General features: G+C 39.2%; 1 protein-coding gene across 1 annotated transcript; it reads left to right on the top strand.

Annotated features, from left to right (window-relative positions):
* The first annotated feature begins 574 nt into the window (after positions 1-574).
* Positions 575-17,845, top strand: ferry3 (FERRY endosomal RAB5 effector complex subunit 3). The gene is made up of 14 exons (XM_069686356.1): positions 575-625; positions 1,088-1,276; positions 2,130-2,275; positions 3,426-3,607; positions 4,681-4,780; positions 5,011-5,135; positions 6,790-6,896; positions 7,066-7,263; positions 7,569-7,697; positions 8,449-8,517; positions 8,626-8,828; positions 14,337-14,394; positions 14,886-14,953; positions 16,120-17,845. The coding sequence occupies exons 2-14, from the start codon at positions 1,096-1,098 to the stop codon at positions 16,210-16,212; spliced, it is 1,659 nt and encodes a 552-aa protein (XP_069542457.1). The 5' UTR covers positions 575-625; positions 1,088-1,095; the 3' UTR covers positions 16,213-17,845.
* Positions 17,846-20,163: the final 2,318 nt, after the last annotated feature.

Raw genomic sequence — 20,163 nt, 5'->3', positions numbered from 1 at the left:
TCTTGGTATAAGAGCTGATCAAACTGAACCTTTTTAGAATACTAATGTCAAGATTTTTTTCAAGATTTTTCAACACCTGCATATATATATTTGTTATAATAAATACAACATAACACCTATCGGATATACTATTTTATTGTTTTATCACTTTAAACATACACAGGAGAAATGATATATTACATCATTTATTTCCTAAAACAGATAAAATCTATTTTGAAATGTATTTCCTAGAATCAAAGATGGATTTAAAGTAGCTACAGAATGAATTTCATTCAAAAACATCCATAAACTAACCATCTTCGACCAGCAGAGGGCGGTAGTGCACAGGGAAAAACATTCGCGTAAATGAAACAAATGGATCAACAGATTCGTTAGTTTGTAGATTGTCTTTGTAGATGAAAGAACATTTCAAAAATAAAATTTATAGGATTTGTCCGACGTATAGAGATTTAAGATAAATAAAATAGCAGTTCTGATGCACAATTGAAAACATGACTATAAACGTCTGATCCTCAGTGTCGCGAAAGTGCTGTTGGTGTCGCGCTGCTACACTTTGTGTGTCAGCTGACTGACCCAAACAGTAGTGCTGTCTGCAACAGGAAACACCATATTCAAACATACTCAGGTAAATAAGCATCTTAAAAGATTCATATGTTCACCAAATGAAGATAATAACGCAGTCTCAGTTAGACATATTTACAACCAAGTGTTTATCTTTTATTATATTTACCTTTGTGCTTAAGCGTTAGCACTTAACTGCTAGCTAACGTATCCACTATTTAGTGTAAACCTAGCTTACACACTCACACCGTGATTTTAACCTGCTTGTATAAATAACTTGGATTTTTCTAGTTATAGTTCAACAAGTTATAAATTAAGTCTCGATGCCACTGTCTTGGCTGTCTTAACTGTAGTTATTTCACATATTTGAAGACACAACAGTTCGAAGAGGATGGTAGTCATATATAATGATGACAGACACGGCTATCATCTGTATTTTTTCTGTACGTGTGATAGCTCATCAGACTCTCAGACTCTCAAGTATATTTCTTTGATTCGTGTTAAACTGTTGTTTCCTGTTTTCCAGCCGCTGCAATGAAGAAGAACAAAGGCAAAACAAATACTACAACTGGGAAGGAGTTTATTTTTGAGTTCAAGGCAGGGAGACACAACTGTGTCCTTAAGGTGCCTCTGCAGTTTCCAATACAAGAAAACATCAGTGACCTCCATGGACGCCTGATGCTGCTACATAAAATACCCTGCTACATAGAAAATGGTGAGATTGCTGCTGTTGGTAAAATAAAAACAATATGAGAAATGGTTCCTATGAAGTTCATATGTTTTTTATCTTTCTTTATCTTCTGATTTTAGTCGGCAACCCCTGCTATGCTTTTGTAGCTAGGATTTACAGACTCTTAACTGCAACCATCAACCCAACCCTGCCATTTACTATATAGCCTAAAGTAAAAGCCTTTGAGAGGGAAACTTCAGGTGACTGACTTGGACCCCCTAGCCTGCACCTTTGATGGCATTAACCCCTTCAACTCTATCCCCTACTAGTCTTTCAAAGTAAATCAAATTAATAATAAAAATGTCTGTAGTCCTGTTTGCAATGTAATTATATGTGTCTAAATATACTACTTCTATATTTTGAGCTCTTGAACTGAACATTAATGTAACTTTATTGATAAAAAGTGGCTGCTTAAATGATTGATTTAAACATTTCAGAACTGTATTTTTATTAGTCGTACATACAATATCATCCCTCTATAAGTATTTGATCTAAAACCAGGGCTATTATACTAATATTTTATTACTGTTATTTCTGGGCAAGTGCAGGATCATGTACTTACTCTGTAACAACCCCCCTAAATTGTGGGAACAAAATCTAAACAGCTGACATGAAACATAAGATTGTGTTTATTTGAGATGACTTTATTAAAATAGTAACTCTCTACACGTCTTCCTGGGAAGGAGTTGATAATGTCATCTACATGCTGTTAGTTTGAAACCTTAACAGATGGAAAGGATCCAGCCGAGTGATTTAGTCGTGTACTATGTAGCCTGCACTGAAATTAAAACATTCTTGTAATTCCTGGGTTTTGCTGTGTTTTCATCTCTTCCTGCAGAGCTAAAAACCTTGCTCTCCAACTTCGTTGAGAAGGAGACCATCCTGGATTATGACAGAGAGGCAGAGCTGGCCCTGCAGAGACTCACAACAGGAGAAGTAGATGTGAACCAGCTCACCAATGCATGGACCAGGTCTTATGTGGAGGTGATGACATATTTTTGAGGGGTTGTAGATGGCTGTTAGTAGCTTATGGAACATGCATTCAAATCAATACATAGAGTCATGGGTGGCCCTTGGCAGACTTTGTGTCATACACTGGCTGCTGAACCTTGATTGTATATCCACCACTCCATGTTTCTGTCATAGTGCAGCAGGGTTTTGGAAGTGTCCTCGAGTGCTCCCGCTTACTTCGGTGCAGTCATGGATCATTTAAGTAATTTAAACAGAAGCAATGCAGTGCATCTGCAAATTGATTATTCATGAGTTCCCGAGAAAAAAAAATCCCATTACATGAGCCCGCGTACTGTGTTTAATGTCTCTTCATTGCACTCTGTTACACTTTGATGCGTTTTCTCCCAGAGGTCCAATATGTGGCGGCGGTTGCATATATTTGAGAATAGAGTCATAATTTTCAGATCATGGATCAATAAGAAACAAACACATTCAATGAAGCATGGTCTCCTATAAGACACATCTGAATGTTACTTATTTCATGCTTAAAGAAGGTCAATAAGATCATTTGGTTTTACACTTTAAAGTTCAGGAGTCTAATCTCTGCTGTCACTTTCTCAGGCAGCATTTATAAAAAGACGAGGCCTGCTTCTGCTCGTGTCATGAAGCCCCTCTGGCTCACTGCGCTCAGACACGTAGGACTGGGAACTTGTTAACTGTTTACAGCAGTCACACAGAAATACACATGGACGCTTTCCAGTGTCCATCGTGTTAGTGGCCTGAAGATTCCTGAGCCTGTATAAATAGAGTTTCACATTTGAACACTGTTCTGTTGCTTTTCTAATTATGGAAACGGCACATTGACTGCCCTGGTTTATTGAGCGGCGCAAAACATCCAAACTGTGTTGACATTGCATTTTGTCTTCCCCCTTTGTCTTCTTTTGACCAGAGAAAATTCAGTTTTCGCACTTTTTACTAAAAGTCAGCATCTTTTACTCAGTCTTTCTCACAACATGTGCAACTGTTCATCACCCACAAGTGATAAGTTGTAAACGGATCAGCAACCTGCAAAGTTTGATGTATAGCGTGATAAGGTTCCCTTTTTCTTCTTTTGGCCACTTGCAGCTGCCATTTTGAAATAGTTTCTTTCTTTCTTTCTTTTTAATTTTTTTTTTAATCACAGACTACACTGGAGCATGCTCGGCCTGAAGAGCCCAGCTGGGACGAGGACTTTGCTGATGTTTACCACGAGCTGATCCACTCCCCCGCCTCAGATACACTTCTCAACCTGGAGCACAACTACTTTGTTAGCATCTCTGAGCTCATCAGTGAGAGAGACATGGAGATTAAGAAGCTGCAGGAGAGGTTGGTGTCCTGAACCTGCATCCTTGAATTTCCTGCACATACTATATTGTCATGTCATTCTCCATAAACTCACCTATGACTTTGTGTATTCTGAGGATGCTTTGACACCCTCAGTAATTCAGTCCCTCTGGTTCAGACTATGATACAAACTCATGAAATGGGGCATTTTAGTATAAGTAGAGTATTTAGTGGAGTATAACAACTTTGTGGTCACTAAGTTATATCTATCCATCCATCAATTTTGTATAATGCTTATCCTGTTCAGCGTTGCGGGGGGGCCGGAGCCTATGCCAGCTGTCATTGGGCGAGAAGCGGGGTACACCCTGAACTGGTCGCCTGTCAATCACAGGGCTGACACATAGAGACAGACAACCTTTCATGCTCACACCCACAGGCAATTTAGAGTCACCAATGAACCTAACGAGCATGTCTTTGGACTGTGGGAGGAAGCCGGAGTACCCGGAGGGAACCCGCACGTGCACAGGGAGATCATGCAAACTCCACACAGAGATTTGAACTGGAAAACCTTCAAGCTGGGAGGCGACAGTGCTAACCACTGCACAGTGCAGCCCACATTTAATCTGAGATTTTAATTTGAGATTCATTTTATTAGAATAAGTACACCATCGGCTCAATACACCTCTGTTTTGATTAAACTGCTTGGGGGATTTTTATCAGGGGAAAATTCAAGAATTTTTTCTGCATAAATATAAGATATAAGGGTGAGAATATCAATCCGTTCATGATCAGCAAATAGTTGTTTAGCTAACTTTCCTGTTAAATTCACATCAAAATCACTACACCACTGTTTTCTTGAAAGTGGCCAGGACCCACCTTTTCAAACAATCACAATTCAGTTTTTCCTTCGCACCAGAGCTGGATTCACAGCTGACCAAATAAAACCAGAGAAAACAAACAAATGAACCAGATTTTGTTTGCACAAAAATAAATGTGTTGAAATGATATTTCATCCCGCTCTTACTGACTCAAATTTGCTATTCAAGAGCTGTCTAAATGCTGATATATCTCCTCAGCAGTCTGTTCAAATGGCTGCATATTTTTCTGTCTTGCAGGCAGGCAGCGGAAATGGACAAAGTGATGCACGAGCTGGGGAACACTTTGAGTGACCATGATGTAAACGCAGTTGCCTCTCAACACTTTGATGCACAGCAGGTAAAGAGGAAGTTGAGGTGCTCTCTGTAGCTGCATTAGAGGGAGGTGCACCTTAATCCCACAACAAAGTTATCATTTCACCACAGACGTTTCAGATGAGTCGGTTTGTAAAGGTTCTGTTTACAGGTTCAGATTACCCCAAGCCTGTCAAGTGTGAAAATATGGTTTTGTCATAGTAATTGATATGTGTGTAAGTATTCCTCAGTGTCTCACTTGTTCTTCTCGAGCAGGTGTTGGAGAACAAGTGGGCCAGTGAGCTGAAGCAAGTTACATGCATTCAGAAGCAGGAATATCAGGAGTGGGTCATCAAACTGCACCAGGACCTGCAGAAGTCCACCAACAGCAGCAAAATTAAGTGAGTTTGACAGTACAGTATTCAGAAGCTTTGTTTTTGTTTTTGTGCAGACATCTGATATCTGTAGGTTCACATTACACCCAAATGCACCTGAAACTGCCCTGCCAGTTCATTGACTTAATCAAGTTTTTTTTGTCAGGTTAAAGCCCAAACAGTTGATTTAAGATAATAAACAACAACAGGGTCAGGTGCTTACTTGCTAACCGGTTAGGTCAAAAAAGTGATAACCTATATAGGCTTTGTCAAAAAGACATAACGGCACTCTATGAACTTTATCTTCTGGCTTGTGTGGTTTCGAGGTTTAAGTTGAGGTTTTTGCACAGTGATTTAACATGGGAGTAGAGTGAATATTTAACATTTAAACTCACATTTATATAGTAGAGTTGTTAAATTAACATCAAAACCGGTCGAAATGATAATAAGAGTAAAGAAAACAGCACAAAACAGATCAAATACAATATAATATAAATATTCCTCTTGTGAACTGCGTTGGAGAAGTGCCCCTGAATCTTGACTAGAGGTCAAACTAAACTCTTAACTAACAGGATCTGAACATTTGCACTTCTGCATCAGTTCTAATCCGAAACACAACACGTCTGCTGCTGGGTCTTTGAAGTGCAGCCTCCATTTACATAGAAATTGAAGTGATTACAAGAGGTCAAGAACTCATCTCACTTTGACTGATGCGTGGCTTTACAGCATCAGTTATGACTGGCATCTTGGGATAAGAAGTAGGAAAAAAATGTAATCGGGGTTAACAGTAATGAGGTCCTGCAGAGTGGTGGTTTGAATTCGGCTCTTACACTCTGCATATATTGGATATTCCATCAAAACACAGATACCAGCCAGGACGTGTATGCTAAGAGCTTCTCAGACAATGTGCTGACCTGGCATCAGTTTTTCTTAATGATGAATTTCATTATCTCTGTATGTGTGGGTGGAACTTCATACGCCTGCATCAGCACTTTGTACACTTTGTAAATATGCATTTTTAAAGCTGCAGCCTGTAAGGGAAGACTAAAAACAGAATTCAGGTTGGATGTGTGATTCCTTTGAGAATCGTATTCTTATTTTATATAGAATAAGTGCTCAAACAAAAAAAAAAGAAGCCGCATAACTGAGACTTTTATAATTAAATTAGATGTAATATGTAATGTACGCGTTATTTCCTTCGGTTTTGTATTCATTTTCCAAAGAAGTAACCACAAAATACTGTTGCTGAAGGGCTGTTTTTTTAAATGTCTAGTAATGTCTGTAAAGTTCCTTATATATTTTTATTATGTCCTACACTGGGCAGTATACATATTACTTTATAAAATATAATTTGTATTAAATTATATAATATAATGTCTGCATTTTTCATATGGATCTCTTCAAATTGTGTTGGTTATTCTCTTAAGCTTTAAAATCTGCATCAGGATTTTTATTATTATACACATTTATTGAGAAAGAGACGACAGTGGATAGTGTCGGAAACAGGAGAGGAGAGAGTTGGGATGACACGTGGCAAAGGGCCGTGGGTGGGAGCCGCAGCAAGGACTGAGCCTCTGTACTGGGAAGAGCGATTTAACCACAGAGCTAAACGGGGGCCCTGTAATTATCATTTTTGATGGATCCCTTTCATCACTGATTTGTTTGTATGATTGGTTTCTAGTGAGGAGATTAAGGTGCAGCCCAGTCAGCTGTCTGAAGTTGCAGATTCTGGGGCCAGGATGTTTGAGGAGCAGCCTCAGCTGGAGGAGAGTTTCACCATACACTTAGGTGCCTGACATTTAACCTGCTTCCGAGTATTTGTACACAGTTGTGTTCCACTAACCACTGTAATAAAAAACACCTTTATTGCTACAGAATAATGTTTTTTCAGCGCATTGTGTGTACATATCTTTTTGTATTTATTATATTTATAATTTATATTTCTTTTTTTGTTCAGGGGCACAACTGAAGACGATGCACAACCTCCGGCTGGTCCGGGCAGACGTGCTGGACTTCTGTAAGCACCGGCGACACGGCAGCAGTGGAGCCAAGCTTAGGCGGCTACAGACAGCCCTTTCCCTCTACTCCTCCTCACTCTGTGGTTTGGTGTTGTTGGTCGACAACAGGGTCAACTCCTACAGCGGCATCAAGAGAGGTCAGGGGATTACCTGTAGTTGTATTTTGTGTAGGGCAGTTCCCTGCATTTGTACATTGTCCTTAATATTACCAGCAGTGGTTTGTTATATTTGGGCACCAATGAATTGAACTTTATTTTGGTTGTAGTCAGGACTCAATCTTATTATCTCTCACCTCTACTGTATGGGTAACACCTGTAATTGATTATAAACCAGGCACTCTATTAAGCATTATTAAGAGTGGTATTACAGTATGGTGAGATATACACAGAGATAGGTTTTCATGCATAGTTTCATCCCTGGCCTGTTCTGTTTTTATTCATAGACTTTTCAACCGTCGCAAAGGAGTGCACAGACTTCCACTTCCACTGTCTGGAGGAGCAGCTGGAGGAGGTGCAGCAGGTGGTGCTATATGCCAGAGCACAGCGGAGCCACAAGCAGAAAGAACAACCCGGTTAGTCTTTTGGCTCCTCCATGCCATCACAGCTGTAGACACAGGATTAGAAAGAGAAAGGCAAAACTGGTGGCACAAACACTGCCACTGATCTCCTCCTGGATGTACAGTATATTGCACCGGAGATATAGGTCCTGACCTGGACACACATGCTACTGATGAAAATGGATAATTCTAAACGTCGCGGCTGTCTTTTTTTTAAGCCATCTGTGCATAAAAAATGCTTAACTAACATTTTTATACATGGCATGTTTAGCAGTGTCACAGAGACACAAAGCTGTAAGTTTTTGCATAGTCTTAAAGTATTTGGTTTTGCCCAAGTTCTGCTCAATATACAGAAAACATTCACTATGCGGTTGATTGATCGAATTTGGTGTTTATGAAGACAAGAAAGATGATTGTTATTACTTATTTTCACACCAGAGACTTGAAAGTAAGATTCAAAAGAATAAACATAAATGTAACTTTGTTGCAGCGCAAAAACTTGACACTGCAAACACTTTTCAAGAGCTAAATGCTATCAGTCTGAGAGGGGGATGAAGCAGTCAGGAAGTAGGAGACACTTTACATCACTGCTACAATGTTGACGGGAAACTGTCCAGATTCCTGTCATAGAATAGTTTAAGTGGTTCGCAGAGTAAAGATGATGTCGATCTAGTCCAGCTGCAACCATTAAATGTCCTGAAGGAGTATTTTGATAAATCCCTGTGCATACTATTTTCAATGTATTTTTAATTCTGTACCCTTATAGAGGTTCCAAGGAATGGAGGGGATGACAAGAGCAAAAATGTTGAAAGAAATCCTTCTAACATCTTACCAGGTAATGGTCATCGATATATATACGTTTTTCACCACCCTGGTTAAGCTGTATATATTTTATATAATATGACACACTTTTGTTCTTTCCCTGCTGCATCTCTTTCTCAAGGTGAGTTTTATATCTCGCGGCATTCCAACCTGTCAGAGTGCCATGTGGTCTTCCACCTGTGTGTAGACGATAATGTGCGCTCAGGGAACATCACGGCTCGGGACCCGGCTATCATGGGTTTGAGAAACATCCTGAAGGTCTGCTGCACGCATGACATCACAACCGTGACCGTTCCTCTGCTGCTGGTCCACGACATGTCAGAGGTAAGAGACTTCACACACTGACACTCTTTATAAGGTTTATATTAATGTGATACCTCAGGGGATTTATTACATTGAAATAGAAAATTCAGTTATCCTCATATCAACTCACAGTTAGTTCCTACATTTCTTTCTTTACTCTTGCCCAAACTACACAAGATAACAAGGCGACTTTGTATTACTCAAAATCACTTTGAAGTTAATAACATTTTTCCAAATAAAATGTAGTCAAGGAGAAGATACAGTACATGAAAGATAATGGTTTGAGTTGGACAGTGCAGCTATTTGGATATTAAACCCATGACTTGAACAGATTAGGAAAGGGTCGTAAAACCATTGCTGCCAAATAGCTCCGTTGTTGATGGTCCAAATTAATTCTTAGGTGAGTAAAGAACAGTAGGGATGTGCGATATTATCATCACGTTATCGTTATCTGCAGATAATGGCTTGAAAATGACAAATCGGCATCGGCAGATATGGCATTTTTCTGCAGATTTTTTCTGCCGATATTTTCTGCTGATAACACAACGCTGTAATTCTGCCTAAATGCACGATGATTCCCTTAAAAAGCTTGACATAATGCTTCAACATCAACTCGGTGCGAGTGTGCGCGCGCGCACTGCCTGCACCACGCTGTCAAGCCTGAGGAAGGGTGCAAGATGTCTGCGGTATGGCAGACCAAAGTTTACGAAACGGTTGATGTCATTTTATGTATTTGCTGTGTGCAATTGGTAAAATTTGCCCTAGTTGTGGCTATATTCCGGATTGTCTCAGGGAGAGCATCATCCATTTTATTTGAAAGAAAAACATACATACAAATAAATATGGCATTTTGTACATAAACTGAGTTTAAATAGATTTCTTATGTTGCCCAGTGAATGTGTACATTTTAAAAGCAGTGTATTATGTTATTTCTGCATCTGCCAGTGGGCCACTACAATAAGAGTAGGCATGATATCAATTTCACTACAAAGGAGACTTGATGTTTTCTGCAATTAGAAAAAAACATGTGCCTATTATATCGGCATTGAAATCTGTGATCAGCACAAAGGGTTGGAAAATATATCGGCAAAAAATCCAATATCGTGCATCCCTATATTTTAGGGTAGTATGCTTACTTAGTTCACTACAAACTTAAGGTTCCTATGTAGTTGCCAGCATATCTCAATGAATTCTAAAAAATAAGCTATAATATATATACATATTTAGCCAGTTATATAAGTTAATTCATATATAGAAGCATTAGCATAGCATCAATACTTGTAGCAACTGAGCAAAGTCTTAACAATTTGCAAAATGGAGAAATGTCTAAGTAGAAAAACTATAAAAAAAACAGCTATAAATAGTAGAAATAGTAAGATAAATGTAAAGGATAAAAATGAAAAAGCTAAAAAGCTTTTACATAAATTATTGAGATAGTCGGCTAGTAGCACTTAAGCTAAAGCTAATGGCTAAATGATTGAAATTCTTTGCTGAAGTAATGGATGAATAGTAAAAATGCTTAGAAAGTCAGTTTATGTTAAGTATTGGTTATTATTTATTATTAGAAGTATTATAAGTAGATAATGGTTGAAGTAGTTTGCTCAAAGTACTAAATAAATAAGTGTAATTGCTAGCTTATAGTTCTAAATAAATACCTTATAGCTAAAATTATGGTTAAAGTAGCTGGCTAAAATTATTGAATAAATAGTTGAAATAGTTAGCTGATACTAATGAATAAATAGCCTATATAATAGCTAAAGTCATGGTTGAAGTAGGTGGCTAATATAAATGGATAAATGGTTTAAGTAACTAATGAAATGAAAAGGTTGTTTTTAAGTAGTTGGATAAATCGTTGTAACTTACTACTGCTACCACAGGTACAAACTTGACCACGCCAACCAAAGCAAAGTCGTGTCAGCATTCACTCTTGGGAGTTCAGGGGTCAGGTTTGGCACATCACATTCATGTTCATTTCATGTTTGTGTGCGACCAGATTTTAGTATGGGAAGTCTTCTGGTTTCCGTCTGTGGTTCCTTTGTAGTCTGAGTAATAATGACCAATCACATGTCAGCAGGCTTTTTCGTTTCCAGGAAAAACAGTCTGTGTGGAGAGGAAACGCAGGAACGTAATCCACCGTAATGACATCCCGGCTCCCATCAGCGGCCATCAGATTATGATTTATTAATGTCTATAAACAGACATCTGCATGAAAGTTCAGCTAATACTTTGCTCTAGATCAAACATGTCAGCCTTCCTCGAATGCATCAGAAATGATCGTTCCGACCTACATTCAACAAACTTTTTAAAGTAGTTTTCTTCTCCTCTTGAGGACAGACCTGACAAAGCTTCATTTTGACTTGTTAATAATCTGCATCATGATGTTATTTCAGCAAACTGAAGAGCCGTTAATTAAAGTCACTCACAAGAAAATCTGTTTCTGTTTGGGCTTCATCCCGCTGCAGTAAGCCAGAGTGCAGCCTCTGTGTAACTTACTGTTTACAGTGAAACTGAGACTCACAAACAGATGAACGGGGATGGAATGAACCAAGAAATGACAGTGTTTATTTTGCAGACATATCTAGAGGGGTGAAATTCGCTTCAGTTTTGATCTGAACACGGTTACTTCTCAAATTGTAACTGGACTGTAAACAATGCAGCGCACGCAAAAAGCAGTCTTGGCTGGAAGTCCTTGTCGCTAAACGCTGGCTAAACCGGAATGCCCAAAATGTTCAGCGTTGCTCACAGAGGCTTTATTGTAGTCAGAGATTGCATATTGAATAATATATTACAATAATACTAATAAAGATATGTATTATGTAATAGCTAATGTCATGGTTGAAATAGTTTGCTAGTAGAAATCGATAAAAGGTTCAAATAGCATCACCACAACAGCTGATATTCATTGTTACTTAAAGACACTTTGACTGAATAGATTCAGCTTTTAATAACATCCAAAAATCCTTTTTGCATAATCTTTTATATGCTTTTGACTTTAAAGTTCTTGTCAAGCTTGAATAGTTTGTAATTGTTTGTGGTTGAAGCTGAAAAACATCTTCTGGCGTCACAAGTTTCCGTGGTCCTACCTGACATCATCGTCACATTTCTTCCCTTTCATTCTGGCCCTTCTTGAATGCTCTGCATACTCAGCTGTGGTCTGCCTTGTGAGGCTCTGGCTACAACTTAACATTTCCCAGGTTTAAAACCAGGAGGGCAAAGTAGAGAGTCGTGAACCCTTCTGTTTACTTTGTACCTCGGCGTGTATGTACAGCAGCACTCCTGTGCTCACACAGCAGGGGAGAGAAACAGAGAGAGCTTTCAGTGACTGATGAACCAAGATCGAATCAGACAGAGAGGGAAAATATCTGATCACAATAAGGTGGATTTTTCATTAAATTGGATTTCTTTTATGTTTATTTGGGCATGGAATTGGGATTTTCTTTGAGCCTGTACAGCAGCTCCTTCTTAATTATTTTTCTGACTAAAAATTAAAACCTAATAAACTAAAAATCCCGTCAGATGGAAAGTAAATTCTCCACACGCCTCAGTCAGGGGTGCACTCATGCCACAACATGCCCGGTGCAATTTTTCTCCTCATGTCTAATCAAGAGTCTTTGTTTACATAACCAAAGACTTTTGAAGCCCTGGGAACCTGAGGAAGTTTAATTGATAGCTACTGGTTTCACATCAAAACTTTCCATCTGTCATCTTCTCTTTAGTCTTGTTTGCCATTCAGAGGTGATGTTTGCCTGTTTGTACAAGCCTATTTTTGTGTTTTAGTGTTGAAAGCAGCTAACATAATATGTCTGGATGAACTGCAGACTGCATATAAATACAACAGGGCTGTGGCTTATTCATATTTTTAGACGTTTTCATTTTTGCCTTGAGCTTTTAAAGATTGAGGAAAAAGGAACACAGACGAGTAGCTTCATAACATTTTTTGTGCATGTTTTAAAGTTTGCAGAGAGAAAATTAAAAACTCTTTCGACCAGAGTTGAAGGAGAGACAATAAGCAGACAAAAGATGCACATCATTTGACAACTGTTATGTTACTTTCTCTGGTTGCCTTTCAAAGACCATGTTTTCCTTTAGTGCTCCTCTGTGCAGCAACAGGCAGCTCACTCCACACCAGCCTCTGTCAAACTGAAAAACTCTTGGGTGTGCTGTCCTATTGTTGATGCATCACAGAGCAATTGCTCAAGCCTGTGCAGGTTATCTCCAGGCGCAGTTGACATGAGCCTCGATGACACCCCTGCCTTCAGTTCATGGATCCAGTTTGTTGACTTGTAGGTGAAAGGCTGTGTATCCGTGTGTCTGTGTGTGTGTCTGTGTGTGTGTGTGTGTGTCTGTGTGTGTGTGTGTGTGTGTGTGTGTGTGTGAGGGACTCTACCTACCTGATGTTTCTTGCTGTGAGCAAAGGTTGACTGCAGGGCTGACTGCCTGCTGAGGTCACTGTGAGCAGCCTGACACATTGCCAACTGTAGGGAGATGAGACGTGACATACGCAGGGGCCTTTTTCAGGGCGTAACTGTAGTGTGTGTTGGTAACAACTGCCATTTCTGCCCTTTAACATAGCGCTGTAGTGTGTAACTATAGTCACATGGCAGGGGACTGTGCGTTTGACGTGGTTAATATATCATATATACAGTATTGAATTTGCATACCTGCGTAACACTGCTATGACACATCTAAGTACGTATGTAATATATCACAATATTAACTGTTAAGTAGACTCCAACTGCTCCAGTTATTTTTTACTTTGAACACAGGAGATATCAATTTGTGTTATTATTTAATTATACACAGCATAGGAGAGGTTTTACACATAGAGACAAAGTTAAAAAGATAAATAAAGGGGCGCTGGTTTAGTTCAGTCGGTAGAACAGGCGCCCTATATACAGAGGCTACAGTCCTTGGCACAGCAGCCAGAGGTTCGACTCCCACCCTCCGCCCCTTGCTGCATGTCATCCCCAACTCTCTTCTCCCCATATTTCCCGTCTCTCTTCAGCTGTCCTACCTAATGAAGGCAAAATGGCCAGAAAAAGATAAATAAATAAGTGAATTTTAAATTAATTTGAAAGAAAGAAAACAAAAGAAGCTGGTCTAATTAAACTTGGATTTCTATTTTCTCTGAATCTCAGTGAACATTACCTCTCTTCCAAATGAACCTTTGCTTGAATTTCCAGTTAGGCAGAACAAGTCTTGTGCTAACTTACTCACTTACATAAGATAAAATGAGAGTGGGGAAATTCAGGTGTTGCAGCAGCACAACGACAAATAGCAAGTAGTAAATACAGTATCAAAAAATATGAATAGATAAAATGAAATAAAATAAAAGTCATAAGTTATACAAGTAGGAGTAAGTGGCAAGTTAAAGTGACAGTTATCAAATAAAGTAACACGTGTAATAGCAGCAACATTTAGCAGTATGAGATAATACTGTATGATATGAGGTTTAAGGTTGCAACTAACTATTCTAGCTTTGGAGCAAAACAATTCAGCGTCCCCATTTCTCTTGTGCTCTCTCTGCAGGAGATGACCATACCGTGGTGTCTGAAGAGAGCCGAGCTGGTTTTCAAATGCGTCAAAGGTAACTGGAAAGTTCGAAATATTTTATTTTATTTTAAGGAATTATTTTAGCTATTCAGCCACCCCAACACACAATGCTTTATAACATTGCACGTTATATAGCTGGTTATTGCTATTGTTATCATATTTTCATAGATAACTACCCTAATATAAACAACCAGACTTGTGATGAGGTGCAGTGTTTCCAGCAGTATCGAATTAAAGTTGAAAACTTTAAAAAACCAATAAAAAAACATGTATATATATATATATCTATATATATATAGATATATATACATATAACATTGTTTTTATCTCCTCTGAGTCAAAGAGCATCTTTTTTTTTTCTTACAGGTGTGTCTATACACATTATTGTTAACTATCCTTAAAAAAAAGCTGATCAAAAAGATGTAACATAATTGATCAAAACAATTTCTGGCAAACACTGAACATCACAGAAAGATATCACAAAGATATTTTATGTGATTGACTTTTATTCTGTGTTAACTGCAGGCTTCATGATGGAGATGGCCTCATGGGATGGAGGTATTTCACGCACTGTCCAGTTTCTTGTGCCAAAGGTGAGAACAGAATGTACTACGCATGTTTTTGGTTTCACAACATTTAGTTTAGGTGACACACAATCTTACTTTGAGTAATTGCTTGCAAGCAAAGCTCTATGTTAACAAAAAAATGTATGCTTAAGGCTTCACTTGTACATAGGATCACAAAGAAACACCTGGCCGTGCAGTACGCACCTTTGAGAGCAGGCAGAGAAGAGAAAAGACGCTATAAATCATAGATTATAGGGCCTTATGTTCTCTTGACCAATGTTTACACTGCTGTAATAAAAGAAAGCTCAGAGACTAGTCCATGATATTGTGTGATAAGCGTTAGGATTAAAGTGTAGTCCTTTTCCTCTATATCCACGTTTAATCTGATGCCTTAATAAAAAAAATGTAAATAAGTCAACCTATTTACAGATTGTGTTACAAGTAAAAGGGGAAAAACATTCAGGTTCAGCTTCAAAGACAGGTTTTGTCACACTTTCAGGGGATAGTGAGCTCAGTGCTGGATGAGCATATCTGTTATTTGATTCAGGCTTTAGCTGGATGTTGTATACCTCTAACGTTTGTGGTTTGTCAGGACGGCAGCAGAGCCTATAGAACGATCACATGTTGACAGGTTAGGATGATAAAACAAGCGGCATCAAAGGAGTCCGACTGCATCGGCTTCCTGTCAGCTACATGCTCAGACACCATTTAAAATAGCACTTCTGAAACAACATTGTTGTCTGCTCCTCAAAGGGACGCGGTGGCTAAATATACGCTCTGTGTTTGTGTGTATGTGTGTGTGATGAATGTGCGACTGTTTCTGCTTAAAGATTAATACTTAACATTCTTATTTGACGGGTGGCGATGCTTAGAGTGACACGGTATGTTCCCCCGTTAAAGTCACAGCTGCCGGGGTTCACATCCTTTCAGCATCTTGACTGCTGTTCCCTTGGGGGTAAAAAAGACCCTCTGATGTTGAACTAAAGGGCACCACAGGGGCTGTTAACACTTGGCTGTACACAAACACTCCAGATGTATATTTGTTTTCATGAGCACACTTTCAGATGAATTAGTTTCTTTCCATTGTCAGCGTGTGGACTCAAAACGTGGGGTTTATGTTTTTTTACATTGATGCTGCACAAATCTCTGTCCATGTCCCTTGCTAATAAAGTTTTCCTTTTTTGTGTTGACAGAGTATCTCAGAGGAGATGTTCTACCAGTTGAGCAACATGCTGCCTCAGATCTTCCGTGTCTCCTCCACCCTGACTCTCACCTCAAAGAACTGATGGACAGAGATGCAACATGTTGAATCCTCATATTTATTAACAGCAAGGGAACGTTATACATCTACCTTTAATTCAGGAACTTTAAATGAACAGTGAAGATGTGATGAAGTAGCAAATGAGCCCATGAATAGGGTCAGCAAAGTATGGTGGCATTAAAGCACTTACAATACAGATGCAAAACATCATTCTAATTCAGAAAAAAACATTTCAAGCAATTGCTGAGCCTTTAATTTTTGCACCTTCTGTAGTTACACATGCTAGAAATTCTTCTTACTGAAAGAAGACTGAGTTCATTGGCTCACCAAAGCAGCTGCTGCAATTATCATTTCAAGCCTCCAGGGTGCGGTTATGGTGACAGAGTTTTATGACATCATGGCATCAGATGCGAGCCCTGCAAATATTCCAGTATTCCTTTAAAGCTGTCACTCTGTGCACATTCAAGCTACAGCATAACAGACAATATGGTGTTGTGGTGAAGTTAAATATTGCTGGTACAGAGAGAAAATGCAGTAGCAGCAGCCATGCTCATTCTGATGAATTTAGTAACAGTATGTAGATTTGAAAAGTACTGTATAAAGTCCCTGTTGATGTCACGTTTCATCTGTTGATTACTCATGAAGTAGTCTGGATGTAATCTAACAGTTCAGCCATCATATGAGATTTAACTGTCCAAACCAACGAGGCATGGCTTCACATTTGAGGTCTGATCAGTCCTTGAAGAAGTGGCATAAAGTTGGCTCTTATGGACCTAATGACGGATGGTGTTACCGCTGTGATGAGCAATGTGCAGGGGTTTTATGCTGCATTGCAGTGAGTTGTAGTGAGGACCCCTCTTTGAGTAGGTGTGTGTGCACGTGTGTTTGGTCCCTCCCCTCTACCTCTGTAACAGCAGATGGCACTGTTCTTAAAGACAAAGATGTGAAAAGGATGACTACACACACACACACACACACACACACACACACACACTCCCCACTTATTAAAGAGATAAAGTTTAAATAAGCGTTTGCTGCCACCTCAATGAATGTTAGTCCAGATTTATCATGAGCGAGGGGAAACTTCAGCTTCAATAGTCTCGTACCTTCAGTGTAATTTAAATGTGTTTAACACTTGAACCTACTCAGATGTGCTTTCTGTATATTTACTGTTTATGTTTACATTTTTATGTTTTAATAAAAACACTGATTTGATGTGAAATCATAAAAGCATTTATCAGCTCCTGACACATTTTAGATGTAGGTGTTTTTTCTCCCCCGCCACACTGATGCACTTGTAGTGGAATTTGGTGCGGCGTTTTATTTAGTGTTGATGGGTTATCCACACGCACATAATCTCTCTGAAGTTAATAATCCATGTCATTCATTGGAATTACATTCCTGCACATCTAATGGTGGCCTACAAGCTATTTTAAGACGGACTGAAATCAATTCAGCTTGTCAGGAAGTTTGCCACAGCCACGTTCAGGATGATTAAAAGATTTGAGGGGGCAGCAATCAAAGCAAGTTTCTGTCTCTTCCTTTAAGCTAAATAAGATGGCCAGCGGCTTTGATATTCCTTTATAGCTGCATGTTCAAACCTGCAACTGTTTATAACACACTGCCATGCTGAGCACCTACAAAATTGTAAGAATATGTATTGCTGAGTGTTTGGCATTCTTGGGATTGGTCTCAGTGGCCTGGTGGGTTGGGTTTCCTCAGAGTGAGAGAGTATGGTGCCGATTAAGCATGATTGTCTTCCTCTCACTGCTACACACATGTCTGAAAATAATCAGGGCAAGATTCAGAAACAGGACAAAAGTATGAATGCATATTGAAGTTTTACCCTAAACAACTACAGCAGACTAAGTCACATGATGGAAACCAGCACCGAGAAGCACCTGTTCAAAGCTGTTTGGACAGAAGTGAAACCTAAGGCCTCCTCAGACAGAGCAGAAGGGTCTGAAGTTTTCATCAGATGGAAATGTCCAGTCTCTCTCCAGTCTCTCACAGACAGAGAAACATGACCTGTGAACAGCCCGACACAGCATGTGATAAAACATAAATTAAAGGGGGGCTATTGTATCCAGTCAGTTCAAGAGGAAACTAAATCCGAGCAGAGCAGAACTATTCGGAGATAAATGAATAGCTCACCTTATTAAATCTTTTATGGGAATTACAGTCTGAAGTTTGGCCGCTCCAGCACTGGCTGTACAACAGTTTGGTTCTATGCAAGATTAAAGGAATGGAAAAGGAACAACAGAGTGATTAAGATTGACTTGGTTTAAAGAAGATACATATACTTCTGCATATACAGTCATGATGCTTAAGATTATGAAAATTACATGAATCCAGAGTAAGATTTGGAGCCTATTGAAAAGCAAAGCATTTTAAAACAAAGGAATATCCCAAGCCTTTTAAAAAATCTGAAGGTGTAGATTTTGGCAGTCTCCAAATGTTTCAAATCATAGCTATGATTCACACATTAAATTACCAACTTTTCAGGTGCAACATGCAGTAATCCAGCCATGATATTTAAATTAACAAACTAAGCTTGACAGTGTAAGAAAAGAAGTTAATATGAGATCAGTTGAGGATACAAACGAGCTCAGCTTAAGTGTCGGCAAGGGGTGAAACGAAGGAGTGGCAAAAAGCATTAAAGACTTCATTCAACAAAATATAATATTAGACGTATTTCCGAAAAGGCCGTGGTTTAACCAAAAACACATCAAAATATTATTATTAGCTACATATTTATCAATCTATTTGTTTGTTTAAAGCCGTTTTCCAATCCCATCTCAGGTATTAATACCGGAAATTGCTTTGTTTTTGCTTAAAAGAATAAAAGCTTTTGTGTCACTTGTCATTGCTTGACATTGATGAAGTAGTTTGAAGTGAACATAACATTTATAACATTAAACTGAATATATCTACGTTAAGTATGGAATAAGGGCTTTTAAAATTCGTTTAGGCATCTACTTATTTTGTTTACTGTGAAATTATTATTTTGTAATTTAGCAAAAAAAGCGCCCGTTCCGAGTGCTTCTGGTCCTTTTATTTTGAAATCTGGGACCGGAAGTTGTTGTCATTACGCCTAGCTTGACAGCGGTCGTCACAGCTGGGTATCTCTGCCTCTCTACAAGTTGAGTAACAGCGGTAACGTCGGGAGCGAGCAAGTTGCTGCATGGATTTCCCGGAGCTGCACATAACTTAAGGTGAAGTTTGCACTTTAGAAAAATGTTCAGTGTAATAATATCTTTAATTTATATGCCCCGCACTTGTTCGGCCTTGTTTATTAGACAGCGATCTAACGCGGTACTTTGTAAGTTAGCGGTCGCTGTGCGGGTTAAAACTTATTCATTGTATGTGGCTGTTCTCCGACGGCTGACCGCGTCTAAACTGCAGACAACGGGGTTTAAATTTCGACCCAAAGCACGGCGGGTATAGCTGATATTGTGCCTAATTCATACTACGACAGAAGCAGTGATTTGTCTGAGCTGAAAATGGAAGTCTGTGATTGTGTTTGGTTTGAGCCTGCGGCTGAAAGGTGTATAGACAGCCAGGGTCCAGCAGCATGGTGCTTTCTGGAAGTTTTTCCACTCTGCGTCGTTGACTGCAGCTCTTCTCCGGGCTCCCTGCATACACTGATGCGGTGCCAAGTGCCATGGTGGCAGTAACTTTACAGGCTTACCGACTGAGCAACCTCTCCTGTAATACTCATGAGAGCCTTCATGTAATTCGCTGTAAACATTTGGCGCTGTGTTGGCGAGATCCCCGCTGTTTTGACACATGGATTTATGGGGGAGGAGGCGTTTCAGGACACCCTGTTTGGAAAGTTGCTCCCGAACTCGTCTTACTGGCAGGAATTTTGACTGCGACGACACTTTAGATGTTGTTTCTGTTTTCTGTTTTCATGCACTGGTCAAGTATTTAGTAGATTAAAGTGATCTGGGAGCCAACTAAGCTCAGATATGCT

The sequence above is a fragment of the Semicossyphus pulcher genome, unplaced genomic scaffold, assembly GCF_022749685.1.
Source record: "Semicossyphus pulcher isolate SPU_LCO1_2020_fin unplaced genomic scaffold, fSemPul1.0.p SCAF_8, whole genome shotgun sequence".
In the NCBI taxonomy this organism is placed as follows: Eukaryota; Metazoa; Chordata; class Actinopteri; order Labriformes; family Labridae; genus Semicossyphus; species Semicossyphus pulcher.
The sequence above is the reverse complement of the archived record's forward strand: the minus strand, read 5'-3'. Positions and strand labels throughout refer to the sequence as shown.